This window comes from Tupaia chinensis, unplaced genomic scaffold, assembly GCF_000334495.1.
Source record: "Tupaia chinensis unplaced genomic scaffold, TupChi_1.0 Scaffold000366_1, whole genome shotgun sequence".
Classification (NCBI taxonomy): domain Eukaryota; kingdom Metazoa; phylum Chordata; class Mammalia; order Scandentia; family Tupaiidae; genus Tupaia; species Tupaia belangeri.
The window spans coordinates 3243618-3263471 of record NW_006159863.1 but is presented as its reverse complement, the minus strand read 5'-3'; the positions used below and the strand labels follow the sequence as shown (position 1 = coordinate 3263471).

General features: G+C 40.7%; 1 protein-coding gene across 1 annotated transcript in view; it reads right to left on the bottom strand.

Annotated features, from left to right (window-relative positions):
* The window catches only part of EBF2 (EBF transcription factor 2), a 241776-nt gene that overhangs the window by 48316 nt on the left and 173606 nt on the right, over positions 1–19854 (bottom strand). Inside the window, exons 8-10 of the mRNA XM_006153248.2 lie at positions 11641–11758; positions 9996–10126; positions 8985–9111 (exon numbers count right to left, since the gene is read on the bottom strand). Coding sequence (XP_006153310.1) covers positions 8985–9111; positions 9996–10126; positions 11641–11758 — 376 coding nt within the window. The remainder of the gene's footprint in view (positions 1–8984; positions 9112–9995; positions 10127–11640; positions 11759–19854) is intronic.

Below are 19854 nucleotides of genomic sequence, written 5' to 3'. Positions count from 1 at the left end.
GGGTATGGCCATGCCGCAGTCCCTTCTCCTCCATTCTCCTCTTGGGATCTTGGGCACACATGCACACGCGCCCGGCATGAGTTCAAGCCACTGGCTCCGGGACTCAAACCATAGTTGACCACATGGGAGTTCAGCAACACAGCCATTACGCTAACCGCTGGTCCCCAGCATGTCTCCTTTTAAATTGTGTTCTGCCCAGAGGACTCACTCTACTCCCATTAAAGCCCTCTAGGTTCCAAATTTTTCTTTTCTTATTAAATCAAAATGTTTTATTCACCTCACCATTGGAGCTGGATATTTCATCTAGGACTACGGTGGCTTTGAAGCTGTATCCTGTAGGATTGGAAGAGCTAACTCCTAAGATGCTCAGATCATATGGCTCAGTGTTTTATTCCAGTCACCAAGAGGCCAGGCTAGCTGGAAATACAAGAGGCTGTCTGTCTTCCCAGGGAAAAGACCATGATTCTCCAAATGAGCTAGGGCCAGGACTCAGCTCTGAGGTAGAGCAGTCCCACCTTCAGCCACCTGTGGAAGCCATTGCCTTTTCAGCCAACAGACTAAGACTAAATCTGCTTTTTTGTGGCCAGCAGGTGGCGTGGTGGTTAATGGCGTTGGACTTGCACATGGCCAACAACGGTTCATGTCCTCGACCTAGCAGCTTGCTTTTTTGCTTTCTCTCTCTGTCTCTCTCTGTCTCTGTCTCTCTCTCTGTCTCTCTCTCTCTCTCTCTCACACACACACACACACACACTGTCCTTCTCAGGTCAAATTAAAATAAATAAATAAACTTAAATAACTCTTTAAAAAATTTTTTTAAAAAAAGACTAAATCTGCTTTTCACATCAATGAGCATACAGCAGGAAGCCAGAGCCCACCAATCACTTCTTGTGGGAGTCTGAAACCTCCATAGATGACATCAGCTTCTTGTTTCCACCAACCTAAGTTGTATGTGGACCAGTAACCTCAGGGTGGAAGTTTTTCTAGGGAGTGAGCAGGCTTCTAAACCATAAGAATCATAAACAACTTTTGTATTTATGGTTCTTCAAACAACTGGGACCAGCAGTTGGTGTAATGGCTGTGTTACTGGACTTCCATGTGGTCGACCATGGTTTGAGTCCCAGACCTGGTGGCTTAAACTCACGCTGGGCACGTGTGTGTGTGTGCCCAAGATCCCAAGAGGAGAATGGGGGAGAAGGGATCGCGGCGTGGCCATCCCTCCTGGGGGGGGGGGTTTCTCCTTTTTGTGACGTGGCCATTCCCCCTGGGGGGTGGTGATTTCTTGCTTTCTCTCTCTCTGTCTTTCTGGTAAGCACACGTGCTCTATAGCAAAAACCTCTCAAGAAAAAAAAAAATCAAACTACTGAGTCCCTACACTTCTCACCCCTGTCTCCCAAGGTCTTTCTCAAAGGCAGTCTTCTGCAAGAAGCTTCACTGACTGGCTAGAAAGACTTTCCCAGTGCCTAAAAAAACATAAGTTGACTAGTGTGTGCCATTTCAATATTTAAACATATGTGACATTAATTTTTGTATCATATTTTATTCCTTTAATGTTTAATTAAAACTATTTAATTTTATCATAAATTAGTTGGAATGTAGGCTTCCATACGTTACTTGGTATGGCTGATCCAATGTGTCTCCTGTTTTTCCATACATAAGTCATCCCTTGGTATCCTCAGAGGGTTAGTTCTAGGACCTTCCATGGATACCAAAATTCATGGATGCTCAAGTCCCACAAATAAGATGGTGTCGTTTTTTAATATGATCTACACATACTTTCCTGAATACTTTAAGTTATCACAAGATTACTTATAATACTTAGTACAATGTAAAAGTTATGTAAACTGCTCTTATAATGTATTTTTATCTGTCTAATTTTGTGGTATTGTTATTTTTAAAAATATTTCAATTTGCAGTTGGTTCAATCTAAGTCGTAAAACCCGTAGCTACAGAGGATTGACCATGTATAGAAATTGGACCATACTATTATTACAGGTTGAGTATCCTTAATGCGAAAATGTGAAATCTGAAATGCTCCAGAATCCAAATCTTTTTGAGCACTGACTTGATGCCACAAGTGGAAAATTTTATACCTGACCTCACGTGATGGGGATAGTGAAAAGGCTGCAGTACAAAAATAATGTCACATTCCCTTCAGGCTATGTGTAGAAGGTGTAAATGAAACATAAACAAACTTCATGTTTAGATTCAGATTTGGATCCCATCCCCAAGAATTCTCATTATGTATGAGCAAATGCTCCCAAACCAACAAAGTATCCGTAATCTGAAACACTTCTGGTTCCAAGCCCGTAAGAGAAAAGATACTCAACCTATACTGTTTTTAAGCTTAAAAAAAAACAAAAACAAACAAACAAAAAAACTTTCATCACACGTACTTTTCATGTAAATAAATAGCCACTCACAGAAATATGTTTAATGCCTAAAATGGATAAAGATGTTTCATTATTTATTTAATAGATCTCCTAATGGATGCTAAGAATACTTTTCAATTTTTCACTACTATAAACAATGGCTCAATGAACAGTCTTCAGGCAAAGTCAATGATTTCCTAAGTATACATTTCTAAATGCAGAATTGAGGGGTCAATTTTTTTTTTTTAGAGGTTTTTGATATAGGGCATGTGCGCTCGCCAGACAGACAGAGAGAGACATAGAGACAGAAAGCGAGAAATCACCCCCCAGGGGGGATGGCCACACCGCAATCCCTTCTCCTCCATTCTCCTCTTGGGATCTTGGGCACGCACACACACACGCCTGGCGTGAATTTTTTAAGCCACCGGGTCCAGGACATGAACCATGGTCAACTACATGGGAGTCCAGCGACATAGCCATTATGCTAACTGCTGGCCCCAGTACATATATTTTTAAGGCTGGCAGTATCAAGGCACTCTCCTGGAAGCATTTACATGCCTACGTAGTGTGTTAGAAAGGCCCCATTTTCCTCTAGTTTTGCCAACCTGGGTATTTTTATTTGTTTAAAAAAAAATCATTGCCAACTTGGTAGGAAAATAATGTGAGCCTCTTATTGCTTTAATTTGCATTTATTTGATTATTAATGTGTCTGGCATTTTACAAATATTTTATTGCTTAATTGGATTCCTTCCTGAATTAACTCCTGATGTTGTTTGTTTTCTATTCGAATATTTGTCTCTTTCTCCTTAATTTCTGAAATACTTACACTGACCTTTTTAACCACAACACATAACTGAGTGCTTGACAAAAACAGGCGTAAAACAAATTTTTCTGATCAAATGCATGAATTTTTTTACATATAAGATATTATTTCATAGCAAATATGCTCCAAGTTTGTTTTTTTCCTCTTGATTAGTGCCTGCCACTTTGACGTGCACACATTTTCCTTTTACGTAATCACTTCTAGTGCTTAAGAGTCTCTGTCACTGGGAACCAGCAGTTAGCGTAACGGCTATGTCGCTGGACTCCCATGTAGTCGACCGCGGTTCGCGTCTCGGACCCGGTGGCTTAAATCTCACGCCGGGCGCGTGTGCGTGCGTGCCCAAGATCCCGAGAGGAGAATGGAGGAGAAGGGATTGCGGCGTGACCATCCCCCCTGGGGGGTGATTTCTCTCTTTCTGTCTCTATGTCTCTGTCTGTCTGGCGAGCGCACGCGCCCTATAGTGAAAACCTCTCCAAAAAAAAAAGAAAAAAACAAGAGTCTCTGTCACTGCCAGTCTTAGTAAGGATGAATATTATCATTATTTTTCAGATCCGTAATCTTTTTTTTCCTTCAGGTTTTTGCCATAGGGTGCATGTGCTCATCAGAGAGAGACAGAGAGAGGGAAAGTGAGAAATCACACCCTGGGGGGGAGGGGAATGGCCACACTAAGATCCTTCTCCATTCTTTTCTTGGGGCATGGGGTATGCATGAACACACACCCAGCCTGATTTTCAAGCCTCCAGCTCTGGAACTCGTGCTGGGGTCAACCACATAGGAATTCAGCCCCTTAACCACCATGCCACCTGCTGGCTCTCCAGACTTGTAATCTTTTTAAATGTCTACATTTTTCATGAACATATTTAACTCAATTATATTTCAGTTTATAATGTGAAATCAGAAATCGAAATCTTTCTTTTTTAATGTTTAGCAAGTTGGTCTGACACATCGTTAGACATTCCATCTGCTCCACGTTGATTTGAGATGGCTCCTCACCTGTACTAATACCTAAGTATTGACACACTTAATGTCTGTGAAAACAGTTTATTTTTTGATTTTCTTTCTTCTGTTGCATAACAGTTCTGTATGTGCCTACAAGGCCTCACATTCTTTTAATTACTGAAACTTAAAATAAGCTTGCATGTCTAGGAAATCAAGGCCCTCTTTTTTCAAAATTGGGGTCCTATTTTAACACCTTGCCTTTCCAGGTGAACTTTTGTAAAGCTTCCCCAACATGTTGTTGGTATTTTGATTGGCATTGTGTTAAATCTAGTCATTAATCGACATCTTTACAATATTAAATCTTCCCACCTCCCCACCAGCTGGAAGTATTTTGTCCTTCCTCTGAACTCCCTTAGCATGTTATACCTTTTAAAAAATCACTTTCTAAACTATACCCACCCAATTTTTCAACTCTGAAACCCGAGAGTTGTCCCCTCTTTTCTCCTCCCCAACATCCACCCCATCCAATCAATCATCGAGTCCTGTCAGTGCTACCTCCTAAATTTCATCCACTTCTGCCTGTCCCCACTGCCAGCACTCTACTCCAAGCAGCCATCATTTCTGGCCTGGGCCACCACACTGGCCTCCAACTGACCTCCCTGCATCCACCCTGGCTTCTCAGCCATTCTCTGCTCTGCAGCCAGGATGACCTTTACAAGGCAAAGCAGATCGTGGCAATATTCCTATAGCTCCCCTTGGCACTTGGAGAAGAGCTGAATAAACAGGCCTTGATATGACCTGGCCCCTGTTCCCGACTCCAGCTTGAATCCAACCTCTCTTTAGCACATTCTTTCTGCCCTGTTCACAACGGTCATAAAATAGATCCCATGCTCTCTCCCACTCCAGGGCCTTTGCACAGCCTACTTTTGTCCATCCTGCCCTCTCCATCACCTCACTTTACACTGGTATATATTCCCAGCATCCTATGAAACTCCTTTTGAACACTCATCACATTTGCAATTCCTTGTTCAAATCAGTCTCCGTGATGATAACATTAGTGGTAATAAAAATGGGATTTATATTGGGTTGTCAAAAAAGTCATGATGCATTGTTGCCTAGGAAAATATGCCATGACTTTTCCAATAATCCACTAGTAACCCTTTTTTAGATAATGAGATAGGAGTCACTCTCTACTCTCTATCCCAGGTTTCTGTCACATGCAAAGGTATACTAGATCTGGCTTCACCAGCAGGTAAAGTTTTCAAGAACTTTGTGAGTTGGCTGATACCACATTGGTGGCTTGCAATCTGCCATGGTCAGGATATGTGCACCATGGAAATAAGTAAATGCTACAAATTGATGCCCTTCCCTGCCCCCCAATTTTCTTTTTCCTAGAGAGCTTGTCAGCCTTTACCAACCCAGTTGTGTTTCCATGCACTGTATCATTTAGTCCTTATCTTAGCTCTCTGACGTTGGTCACTGTATAGATGGGAAAACCAAAAGGTGAAGTCACTCACCCAAAATTTAAAAACTGTTTATTTGTTTATTTACCAGATTGTGGTGCCAGGGTGAAGAGTGACACTGGGTGAGGCTGACCCGCATGACTTTGAAGGTTCCAAGTTCGTGTCTAAAGACCTCCCTGAGTATACAGGGCCCACAAATATTCATGACCTAGGGCTGGCTGGGACTGGCGATGGATCATGGCATCAAGAATGTGTTGGGGGTTCTCTTTCTCTCTTTCTGTCTCTGAAGAAATAAATGAATACTTAAAAAATATATTTAGGAGGCAAGTCAAGCTGTGAGTCCAGGCAGTCTGACTCCAAAGCATGAGCGGTCCATATCTACAGGACAACATCCTGTCTTGGAAGGCAGGATCCCACTGGTCTGCCTTGTCGTCAGTATCCCCAGCCATGAGCCAAGTGCCCATGCTCCATAAATGTGTGCTTCATGACAAAATCAGTAATGTCTCAGCACCTCAAGAAAAGAGTTACTATCCTTAGATACACTTAATAAAGACACTAGGTGGGATAGCTAGAGACCTGAATCTTTGTCCAGTTCCCATCTTGAATTCAATGGGCAATTACAAGCAAGTCACTTCACCCTGGGTCTCAATTTTCTCTTCTGTAAAAGAGAAATTGTGACTAGACAGTTTTCAAAGTCCCTCCATGTCTAAAGTTCTTTGAATTTACATGTAATAAAATATCTATTGTTTTCATAGTGTGGCCTCCTCTTTCATAGGGCACTGTAGACCATAACCACCTCCATACTCTCTGGTAAGTTCCTGCTTAGCTTGAAATGTCACTTTGTTGTTACCTCCTTGGGGAAGCCTTCCATGATTCCCCAAAGTTAGTCACTTATTGTTCAGTGGCCCTGCAACATTTTTGCTTTTATATCTCTGAATTGAACCTAATTATTGTAATCCAGAGGCAGCTCTATCTCCTCTTCTAGAATTGTAAGCTGCTAGCAACATATTGATATTATGAATTTTGTGGCTTAAGCATAATTTCAGGCATATATTTGTTCAATAAATACATGGGAACCAGCAGTTGGCGTAATGGCTATGTTGCTGGACTCCCATGTAGTCGACTGCAGTTTGAGTCCCGGACCCAGCAGCTTAAATTCATGCCAGGCGCATGTGAGTGCGTGCGTGCCCAAGATCCCGAGAGGAGAATGGAGGAGAAGGGATTGTGGCGTCGCCACCATACCCGCAGGGGGCGATTTCTCACTTTTTGTTTGTCTGTCTCTCTCTGTCTTTCTGGCAAGCGCACACGTCCTATAAGAAGAAACCTCTACAAAATAATAATAATAATAATAATAATAATAAATAAATATGTGGAGTATGCTGAACTGATACACTTTAACAAGAGTAGAAATTTAGGTACAAATGAAAGAAGAAACACCATAAAATGATATTATTAAAAATTTATAATATGCCCAATTTATTTCCTTGGTTATATTTCTTTCCTTAAACCACTTATTTTCTTTTTCAAAGTAAAACACCTAATTATCTCTCAGCCTTCCGTTGTATCCCTAATTCAGACTTTATAACAGGGGCATTGTTTTTGTTAGCATAACATTGGAGTTACTCTCCCATGCACAGAAATCCTCAATGTCTTCCTACTTCTTGCCTAATCAAATCTAAATTATCATAAAAGACATTTTGATTTTTTTTTCATTTGTTAAAAATTGTGGTAAGGGGCTAGCAGGTGGTTAAGCATCTGGATTCCCATATGACTGACCATAGTTTGACTCTCAGACCTGACGGCTTGAAAAATCATACTAGGCACGTGTGCATGCATGTCCAGAATCCTGAGAGGAGAACAGAAGAGAAGGGATTGCAGCATGGCCATCCCTCCAGGGAAGTGATTTTTCACATGCTCTCTCTCTGTCTCTCTCTGGCAAGTGCATACACTCTATGGAAAACAAAACAAAAAACAACAATAACAAAACTAAAAAATATAGTGATAAAATACACATGACGAAATTTACCATTTTAATCATTTTTAAGTGTCCACTGCAGTAGTGTTAAGTACATTTACACTGTTGTGCGACCAGTTCTCAGAACGCTTACACCTTGCAAAACCGAAACTCTACGCATTGAACAACTACTCATTTTGCCTTCTCCCAACCCTGGTAACCACCATTTATCTTCTGTCTCTATGACTTTGGCTATTCAAGGCTTTTAAGCTGCTATATGGTTTCCTTCCCTCCAATGTCTAGTTCATCTAAGCTAAGCTCAAGGCCAAGTTCTCCAAGATGCATTGGCACAGCTGTCTCTGAACCAGCCTCTGTTCTCTAAGCACACATTCACTTCACCTGGTGGCCCTTGCACATGTGATTTCCACAGTTAGGATATTGGTCCTTCTTCTCATGCCCATCCAAATCTCCCTATCCTAAGTACAGTTTTTAATTTTTTTTCCTTTTGGAGAGGTTTTCGCTATAGGGCACGTGCGCTCGCCAGACAGACAGAGAGAGACATAGAGACAGAAAGTGAGAAATCACCCCTCAGGAGGGGTTGGTCACGCCGCAATCCCTTCTCCTCCCTTCTCCTCTCAGGATCTTGGGCACGCACACACACGCTCCCGGCATGAGTTTTAAGCCACCGGGTCTGGGACGCGAACCGTGATCGACTACGTGGGAGTCCAGCGACATAGCCATTACGCTAACTGCTGGTTCCCCAGTTTTCAATTTTCATCTCCTCCATGACACACATGTTACTACTCTAGTCCATACTAAACTCTTCCCGAAACTCATAAATTCATTAGAAATACCAAACACTTAGAATTTGCAAGTTTTCCAGCTGTTCCATGAAGTACATCATTGCCTCCTCCAGAAGGATCTAAACTTCCACATAGAGAAGGAAACTTGTCTTGCAAATAATTTGTACCTTCTACTTAGAAAACATAGTAGATACACAGTAGACATTCAATACATATTGGATTTTAAAATCTTACTTTCACAAAGCTTTCAAATACTTGTAATCACTGTGCACATAATTGGGCAATTTTCTTGAATCTTTCTAAGAAAATTTAGTTACAGCCAACTACATGGCCCAGTTTTAAAATCGAATATTTTTGACAAAAGACCAATGTAGCAGGGTTCCAGCAGAATTAAACTTGTAAGAGTGCACTCCTGAGATGAGCTGCTGTGACCATCTCCCACTCTACATGGAAGTGGCTTAAGTACAACACAAATTTAGAATTGAGTCTCCGTTTCTCTATTCAATGTCTATCACTCATTCAACTTTCTCACACTGGTAGAAAGACCTAGAAAAGTTAACATGATTATAACGTGGAGAGCCTGGGAACTAGAACAAAAATAGCCAGCCTCCCTTTGAATCCTTTCTCACTTACCTGTGTAAATGAACCTTCCAGGGGCTCCTTTGCAGAACTGTTTGGATTTATAAGATAATGTCACTTCTACTACTCCAGGGATGTGCCGAGGAGGAGTCTGTACTCTGATGGCATGGGGGGTTATTAGCTGAGAAATGAACAGGTAGAGAAACAAAATACTTATTAGACAAGCCATCACCAAGGACACAGGACATAGAATGCCTCTCATTACTAACCCCTGGGGCTTCTCTCCTCTCCAGGTCAACTGGTGTCCTTAGGGTTCTCAGAACGTACTCTAAATGTCTCTGTCCCTGTGTCTCAGCACCCTTCCCCCACCATGGAGCTTTCTGTCAACCCAACCTGGGTACTGTCCTTCCTACCAGTCCAGCTCAAGTCCCTCTCACATCCTGTTTCCCATACCACCCCATCTCTGGAATCATTCTCTCCACTGAATTCCTATACTGCTTGTCACTTCACATACTGATTTGGCAATTACCAAGCCTAATTTAGCACCATTTATCTTTCTGCAATATGTTTTATATGATAACAAAAGTAAAATATATCCAATTCAGCAAACTTGAAAATTACAGAAAAATATAAAGAAAAATATTAACATTGCAGAGATGATATTTATAGTTGGTATATTCCTAGTACTCTTCTACAGATGTATGTATGTAATTAGACTTTACATTCATACAGGTATCCCTTCTCCTGTGCCATTATCAATTTTTTCAAAATATTTTAATGATAAAATGATATTTCATCATGTATTTATCTTAGCATTCTCATATTATCCAATATTTAGACTATTTGTAATTTTTCACAACTTAAAATGTTATGGCAATGCATATATACATTTTAAGGGATCCATTCCTGCCATAATCATGTCCTCTATGTCTCTTTTATGCTTAGTGTCCTACTCATAGTAAGTAGTCACCAATATGTGTACGTACTCCTAGAATTGCTAGTTTCCCCAGAACAAAATGGTATTAAGGCCAACAGAAATCAGGGAAGCAAGATGTCTTTGCCTACCTCACTCCATACAAGCATGGTCCCAAAGACCACTTGAAGACCATCAAAGAAGTTATCCCCAATGATGATGACCATGGCTCCTCCTGTGGTCCAGCCTTCACTTGGGCTAATGGCTTTGATGCAGGGAGTAGCTAAGAAGATAGGAAAGAAAAAGGTATTTAGTGGTTGTCATTTTGAGTTTTGGGAATGGGCCGGTCTTGAAAGCTGTTGGTCATTCCAAGAAGTTCAAGCTGAGCTTTGTTGACTTGCCATCATTCCCTAATTGGTTGTTGGTTTTCACCAGGCCATTAAAGTTTAACAAGTTGACCATTATATATGAAAAAGTAAAACACTTAGCTAATTGTGCAATGTGTGTTTTTAGAACTCTGTTGTTTTTGCCCATATTTTTATAAGTTGATCATGCTGGAAATGTGTAAATCCCTTTTCTCTCCCCACCTCCTCTGTCCCAAGATGTTAAGATTTACAAGGCCCATCAACATGCTAAAGGAAAAGGAAAAAACAAAATCTATTGTAGTTGAAAGGTTTTCTTCAGCTCTATTGAGAGATAATTTCTAATCACTCTCCTAACTTTGTAGGAAGGATTTTCCCCCCTTCTTCCATATGTTCAAGGCCTCTGGACTTTACATCCCAACAGGAACCCAATATGGTTTTCAGGCCATAACTAAAGTCAATCCATCACTCCATTTCCAAAGTTGACAGGGTCAAAGGTGGAGGAGAACTTTGGCAGGACTCCAAAAACATGAGCCCCCTTTGAACAGCCAGTCAATCACATCCAATCAGTCAAAAGAAACTGGATGGGTTCCTAGTTCTGAACTCTGGGATTTTCTTCTCCCCTTTCAGTGCCCACTGTGGGAGAATTAACACCACTCTGAATTCTTTACTGATTCAATCATTTTCTTTCAGTTCATTAATTCCTATTTAAAATGATACAAGATACATTTTAAGGGCTGATTTGGGGTAGGGACTGGTGGGTAACATACAGAAAAAAATGACACTAAAATAATAGCCTAATTTGGCCATTCATTCTAAATTATAAGGTCTTCCTCCACCAGTAAGTCAGGGAGGGCAGAAGGAAGGGGAATAACTAAGATGGAATTTGCTTAAGTTTGTCAGTTATCTTCACTGATACACTTTAATTTTTTGGACAACTTGAAGTTTAACAGTTACCAGTATTTCTAATTACTTTAATGCACTTGGAAAACTACCCAGAGCAAAACCATGATTTCTTCTTGTCCAAGCAAACAAAAATCAATTAGTGTCAGTTCCATTCTGCACATTGTTTTGTTTTGCCCACAATCTGTTTAAGGGCACATCTGACACTTATTCATACATGTCTGGCACTGCAATGTTCCTGTTTAACTAAGATGTCATAAGCCTACATTTGCCTGCAATGCCCGTCTAGCAAAAAGAAAAACACAGAACTGAATGGAAAAGGCTGTGAGGCACAAGGACTTGAACACTGGCTGGGAGATGTGAAGGGCTTATAATAGAGCAGACTGGAGTCATTGTTTACAATTTCACTTAAAAACTCACATGGTTTAGTGTAGCTTTTCCACTCTGACTCAGAAACACAGATTTAAAACCCAAACAAGGAAATTTGTGGATACTTTCATTTGTCTACCATTCTCAGGTCAGACAGCCTTACCTTCCGACGGGTCCAGTCTTCGTGCTCTTCGCCCATGCTTGGAATTGTTATGAACAAACATGTTGTCAGAAACGGCCAGCACGTGCCCATCCACATTCACTGTTGTTGACAACACAACCTGCATATTGAAAGTGAAAAGGGGAGGAGAGATGACGGGGTTAGTTTCACATAAAGTAGCAAATGTACCAGCATTCTCTTTTACTACACCTGTATTCACAAATACAAGACCATATAGAATTTGGGGAAGAGTCATGGTTTCAACAACTCAACAGGTTTTTCTCTTCCTGTAATTATGGCAGAAGTTGGTGGAGAAAGATGCTACCCTTTGCCCATCTGTTGTCATGTATTTGTTTTCAACATACACTCATAGTCGTGAAATGAGAAAGCTGGGCATATGCTTGCTGGTTTCTGAAACCTCAATTTCTATCAAAGGACTTGGGCCATCGCTCCCAATAGAACCTCAAGCTGTAGTCATCACAAGGCACAGCTGTGCATTGGGAACCAGCAGTTAGCGTAATGGCTATGTCACTGGACTCCCACGTAGTCGACCGTGGTTCGTGTCCCGGACCCGGTGGCTTAAAACTCACGCCGGGCGCGTGTGCATGCGTGCCCAAGATCCCGAGAGGAGAATGGAGGAGAAGGGATTGCGGCGTGACCATCCCCCCTGGGGGGTGATTTCTCGCTTTCTATCTCTATGTCTCTCTCTGTCTGTCTGGCGAGCGCACGCGCCCTACAGTGAAAATCTCTCAAAAAAAAAAAAAACAAGGCACAGCTGTGCATTAAATAACCAAGATCTATATGCCAACTGGAAGGTCACTTCTCTAAGCTTGAGAATGGATTCTTGCAATTTAGATGTGTCCTAACATCACGCTAGACATTGGGATGCTGGCTGATGGACAGTCTGTGGTGTCTGCACCTACAAAAAAGTCATGGCAGATACTTGGATTTTGGGTGAGAAGATAAGGTTGCCAGAACTCAGCCCTGAAAGCATAAGATGTTTAGTATGTAACTGGAGGAAAGAGAAACGATGGATGTGGAGTCGTGGAAGAGCATGGATTTGGAGTCAAATAAAATAGAACTCTTGCTCCAGTCCTGCTGCTTCTTCACATCCAGGACAAATTACTTTACCTGTTCAAATCTTAGTTTTTCTTATCTATAGAACATAAACAAAGTCTACCTTGCAGGGCTGAATGAAACAAAATGAAATAGTACTGTACATGGAAGGATTCAGCATAGCACTTGGTATGTGCCAAATTTAGATGAGTTTGCTAGAATTGGTCTTGATCCTGGGCCTTATTCAATTGGTCAGCAAGACAGATAACATTTCTTATCAAGATTTGCCCATGATCTAAGCTCTGGAAAGGCTCTAAAAAGGGGAACACAGAGCCAGAAATCAATAGTTCTAAGTATAATCCATCCTTCCCAGAGCTTACACTCAAGCTAAGAAACATAGCTAACACATGAACGTACCACACTGAATGGTGCTGAATTAAGTTCTACTATGTGTGCTTCAAGATAAGGCTGTGAGAGAAGTTCAAAGAGGCAGAGACCAGTTAGGGCCAGGGCTACAGGTGGCATGGTGGTTAAGATGCAGAACTTCCACATGGCAGAGTGCAGTTCGCGTTCCAGACCTGACAAGCTGGGTGAGTGTGCATGCGTGCCCAAAATCCCAGGAGGAGGGACTAGCAGATGGCATAATGGTTATATCGCTGGACTCCCACAGAGACAACTGCGGTTTGAGTCCTGGGCCTGATGGTTTAAAACTCATGCCAGACATGTGTGCGTGCATGCCCAAGATCCCAAGAGGAGAATAGAGGAAAAGGGATTGTGGTGTGGTCATTCCTCCTTAGGAGTAATTTCTTGCTTTCTGTCTCTCTCTCTGGCAAGTGCTCCAGAAGGAGAATGGAAGAGAAGGGATTATGTTGTGATCATCCCTCCTGGGGAATGATTTCCCACTTTTCCTTTCACTGTCTCAGTCTGTCTCTCTGGCAAAAACCTTAAACACACACACACCAGAGAGGGCCTACAAGGTATAGTATAAGAAAGTGGACTTGGGTGCATCTACCACCAACTTAATTGAAGCAGGAAAATGAACTATCCCAGACACATGACTGCTTCCCAGCTCACATCAGTTACACACAGCAATTATCTTAGTGAAAAAGGAACTTGTTGTATACATATTCATGCATGTGTATAGATCTTTGGAGGAAAGGCATTGAATAGGTACATAATGTGGAACTGTGTTTAAAAATGACTCTTCCTGCCTACTCCCAAATTAAATTCATTAATATCATACTCGTCATTGTCTTGCCATCTCTTCATTATTAAATACGGAGGGTGGGGAGACTTGACCCTGATTTACCTCTTGATTTAAAAGAATTAGAGAGCATTTTAAAACTCTTTATTAGGAGTCATTTCAAGCAAACAAAATACTATAATCTCCTTTTTATCCTTGTTTTTACTTTCTCTGGTTTCAGTTACCCCTAGTCAAGTAAGGTCTCAAAATAGGTGAGTACAGTAATTACAGCACAATAAGATATTTTGAGAGGGACAGCATTCACATAATTTTTATTACAGTGTATTGTTATAACTGTTCTATTTTATTATTAGTTAGTGTTCATCTCTCCTCATTTATAAATTAGACTTTATCACAGGTGTGTATGTGTAGGGAGAGTTCAGTACTATCGACAGTTTCAGGCGTCTACTGATGGGTCTTGGAATGCCTTCCCTGCAGATAAGAGGGGGAGCTACCATAAACAGAATAGCATAATAAATCCCTAGCACTCATCATCCAGTTTCAAGAATGGTCAAAATATTGCCACTCTCATCTCATCTATACTGCCACCCGCTGCTCCATGCTGATGATCACACAATCAGGTTTCTTTCAGGTAAAATTTTAAGTAAAATCTGCATATATTGAAGTGCACAAAGCTTAGCTGCCCAATTTACTTATATATCTATTTCTCTCTCCCCAGAAAGTTATCCTCTGCTCTTTCCCAGCCAATGCTACCCCTCCCTCTCCACCAAGGCAACACTCTTCTGATGTTTTTCCCTAAAGAGAGCTTTAAAGGCATCTTTATTTTTTATAAATGTTAATAAGTTACAGTGTAATAAGTCTGGGAGAATTCCAAAACCCCTGAGTCCACAAATCACTTTATATAGCCCCACACCTTGGGCATGGTAGTAGCATACATGAAATTTTATGTGAACACAGTGAGTTTCCATCATTCAACCCAACAGATATTCACTGAGCTCCTACTACATGTCAGGCATTATGATAGGCCCTCAAGAGTCAAACAATAAACTCAGAGGACCCTAAGCTGTCATTCATAAAATTATCTTTAATGTAATTGCTCACAATTCAGTGATGCAGCCTGTCTAGCTCTGAGTCTGTTTTCAATTGTATCCATGTGAACACGTTTGTGTCTGGGAAAAGTCCTTCCAGAAAATTCCTATCACATGGTGGCAACCATAAGACAGAGACATTCATCAAGTTCCACAAGTGCACCAAGGCGCTAGTTCTTATCAGTGACCTCCGCAAAGCACAGACCACATGACAAAGATAGACTGAGGCTCATTGTCACGGGGTTCAGATAAATGTGAAGTCTGAACATAATCACCTCTGTGCAAACTTACACTCCTAAAATCATAGGGAAAAGGGGAGGAAAAAAGAGAAATCGAACCACTCTTTGAAAACATACATGTGAATGGATTTGCAGATGTGACTGTCATCTTTGGAAAACAAACAAAAAGAATAAGAAAAATAAAAAAGCAAGAGGATGCTTCAGCTTTAAGTGTTAATGACTGTACTAGGCACACTGAAGAGAATCTTGGCCCTGTCTTGAGGTTTACGTGGACGTAAAACAATGTTCTCTTTTGAGCCAGCAGGTGATGTAGTAGTTAAGCACTGGATTCCCATGTAGTCAACTGTGCTTTGAGTCCCAGACCTGGCAGCTTGAAACTCGTGCCAGGCACATGTGTGTGTGTGTGTCCAAAACCCGAGAGGAGTGTAAAGGAGAAGGGATCGAAGCATGACCATCCTCCCAGGGGCTGATTTCTTATTTTCTGTCTCTCTGTCTCTCTAGTGAATGCACACACCCTAAGAGCAAATATCTCTCAAAAAAGAAAAAGTTCTCTCTGAGGCCACTTTAATTCATTCCACAAGCTTCTTGTCATACACCCTATTAATGCTCCTCATGCCACAAAATATGGGCTTTCATGAGCCAGCTGATTTCATCATTGTCCATTTGGGTGGAGTGAGTCTTAGTTCCAAAGTGAACATTTCCCGAATGACATACCCTGATGGTTCAGATGCACTTCATTATTTTCTATTAACAATGGAAATAAATTTTAATCTCTTGCTGGCTAGCGCTGGCCTCTCATGACAGCAAGGGAATTAACCTGAATTATATCAGTGTCTGCAAAATTTATTACAAGATTTTAAATTATGTCCAAATGTGTGTGCATGTATATATATAGATATGAGGCAAGCTCCAGTTTTTCATATTCCAAATATCTCAGACTTCAACGTACCTAGAAGAGCCTGCCAATTAAATTGAATTTGCAAAACCTAATGGATTTAATTCACAAACTCCACAACATGAAAGCAGACATGTTCGGTTGTTGTTCCTAGACAAGGAGATGCACAATTAAATACTGGTTTCATATATATTCACTCTACTTCTAGGAGAAGGAACTACATTATGTAGGTGGAGATACATTGGGTACAGTCAAAGTTTCAAATTTAACCTCCTTCACTGTTTTCTGATGCGCGATGACAACACTGATATTATTCTATTCAAAGAAGTTAAAATTTCTGAATGTTTTAAGACTAAAGGAAGTGGAATGTGCATTCCAACATCATCTGACTCCCAGGCCTTCCCTTTCCACAAGCCAGCTTCTTTCCCCTAGTGAGTATTTCCTGGGTCATGAAGGCTGACCCTTTCCATCTGGAATCAATCAGTCAACCCCTGACAACTTCCTGAAACACCTCACTCCATTTCCTGTTCTCTCCCCCTTCTCGCTTTCCCCCTGGTTTGCTTCACTCTTCAAAACTGCAGGCCACAGCAGCTTAATGTTAGAGGGTCAGGCACAGTTAGACTCCAAAACACTACACAAGGACACCTTTGACCTTCAAAAATCTTTACATCTTAGCTAAACAAATCAAGGTCAACATTTCTTACCATTACCTTGTTAACTATTTGTATGCATCTTCGCCAACAGCCTTCTGATCATATACCCATCAATACTGCTTGCTCTCCTAAGATCATAAACTGATCTGCTTGAAAAGTAGCAAATCTAGTATGGATAAAAGGTGCCTTTTGGAGGGACTTGAAACTAAAAATTGCCAGCATTATACCAAACACATGCAGAGTATTCCATACAAAAGAACTGGGCCTCATCAATGTCTCCTGTCACCCAGACCTGATATCTCGTCTTTTCTCAGGTTGTCACGTTCTCTTGGCACTGCTACACTGCTGGCACAGGCCTCAAGAATGCCAATTAGGAATACAGATGTCAGTAATTTGTGTGGGATGTACCCCGGTTTCTGCTGTTGACACTAGTGACAGTTTTCATTTAGTCCTCATAGTTGATATATCTGTATTTCAGCTCAAAGCTCTGATAGGAAAGGCTGCAGATCTGAAAACTAAGCCATTATAGTGATAGCTCTCCTCAACTGAGAAATTCCAATTTGATGCAAAACTAACAACCTATTAATTAATGATAAAATACCTTTCTGCTAAGATTCCAATAAAATGAGGTTGAATTGAATATACTTGCATTTTTGTTAAGTGAAAATAGTTCTCACTGCTATTGTTTTGATGTGATCTTTAGATTTTGGTAAGACCAGCCCCATAAACATAGGCTAAATAGGGAGTAAGGGTACTGAGTTTCACTGTGAATCATTTCATTACTCAGCAGTGTTCGCTGGTTACACAGAAATGGAAACACAAAAAGTTTATACCTCCCCTTGAAAAGTACGAGAAAGTTTTAAGAATCAAATCTACGAATGTTAGCAATCTGCTAAAAAATACTCAAGAAAAATGATTAGCTTTCTCAAAATTCTATTTTTGCTCTCATTACCCAAGAGTTCTTCCACATCCCTGATGCTAATAATTTATACAAAATTTATACAAAGCAGGAGCTAAGTTGCAAAGCGCTCTTTCCTGCTCATAAAAGGCCACAGTGGGAGTTACCTTGTAGGTGGACAGATCTGCTAATCTGTCTGTACAGCTAACTCTGCAATAAAGGAATTGTTTCTTTGCTATCAGAATGATAGCTTCTGGCATGAGGACCTTTACACAACTGACTTATTCCCACTCTTGAGAGGTTCTTTCGTGCCTCATTCTTGAAATGTCCTTGGTTTTTTGGATCATCATACTTTCACGCATATATGTGCATTGAATATTCATCTTCCTCAAGGTTCTAACTGGATGATTTAGTTGAGTTACTTAAGTCAGAGGAATGGCCAGCTTGGCCTACTCCCAGTTAGTCTTTCTCAGCTTATACCCAGGTGTTCCCACAAAGACCCTAAGTCTCACAAAAGGAGGGTAAAAGAAAAAGAGAAGTCAAAATGAAAAATGTGTGGAATGACTAAGTGATCTGCTCTTTGAAACAGAGACAATTCCAGCGTCTGCAGTCACTAGAGAATAATTACATTGGTTAGAAACCTCTCCATATGGATGCTTTGAAAACACACCAACTTCTACCATCAGTCAGACATAGTTCCCTGCCATTTCAATGAGGGTCATGCACCTCCTTGCTGAATGGGGGGCCTTTGGTAGTTTAATCTCAGTAAAGCTATAACACGTAGCATTTATAGCACACTCAACGTTGAAGACTCTCTGATACCATACTTATGAACATGCATATACTCAGCTAAATAAAACGGTCTTGAAAATTCCTGTTATTTTGCCAAGTATGGAAAAAAATTCTTTATGACATTTTACATCTGGAAATAGAATTAAATTCATGATGTGCTTTTCCCTTATAACTGTTCAGTTGCTATATATATGTTATTTCAGCTTCCCCAAAGCACAACTGTTATGTGGGATTTTATTTTCCACCTGTGGAAGGAGGGAAGGGACATAGAGACCATTAAGGGACATAGAAAATCTGGTCATGGTGGACAAGCAAGTTGGGAGTCTATCTAGTGAGAAGAAATACACGACGGAAGTTTTATATACCTGATAGTTAACATAACTGATGAGGTAAATCTAATTAAATAATTTCTCTAAGCCTCCATTAATTTGACCCAGGCTAACAACAAATTGCCTTTTGTAATCTGTTTTTCTCTACCACTGTATTCTTGGCACATATTATATTTTCGAACCAGAGTTAAGGTCCAGATTCTTCTTTGTTACTGGAGTCCAGAGTCTCCAAAATTAAACATTTACCCCACATGCATGGATTTTGTCATTCTTTTTAAAAAGGAATTTCCAGAATTCTTACCAATAGCTCTTGCTTCATACTCCCTAAGACTGAATTTTCTGTTCAGTTATGTATCAAGTCCCAAACAGGAGAACACACAGTTGATTGCCATAGGACAGATATGGGACATTCTGGCATTATTCATCTGAAGGAAGGACTGTGGCATTAACGACATAACTCCTGACAAAATACTTAAAGCATTTCTGTTTTAATCAGTCATTGGTTATTTATTGAGATTCCTGGGCACTGTGCTACATGCAGTGGAGGCTTACAGAAAACACTGTCACTGCCTCTAGGTGATAAAGTACAGTAAATACTAGTCACAACCTAAAATTACTATACAGTAATATATAATTGAGGACTAACTTGCATGGCCATTGTGTCCTCTAGGGCCTCAAAAGGGGAGGAATCAGCATGACCTGAAGCAATAACATTTCATCAAAGAAGTGAGCTTTAAAAAAAAAAACTTTATGCATGATTGAGCACATGTGTGCTTGTGTGCGAGAAACAGAGAAAGAGGGGTGAGCACCCTCCCTAGGATCTAGCCATGCCATGAATTCCCTTCCTCCATTTCTCTACCCCATTAGATCTCAGGCACTGGCATATGTGCCCAGCACTCAGGCTGGCTGGGTTGGGAACTGGCTTCTCTTGAGCACTGTGCCATGGAGCTGGCCTAAGGAAGTGAGGTTTGAGATAGGCCTTTAAGAATTGAAAAAAAAAATCTAGTTATATAACCAAGGTTACAGAGATGATTATTCTGACACCTTAAAAAAACTCTAATCC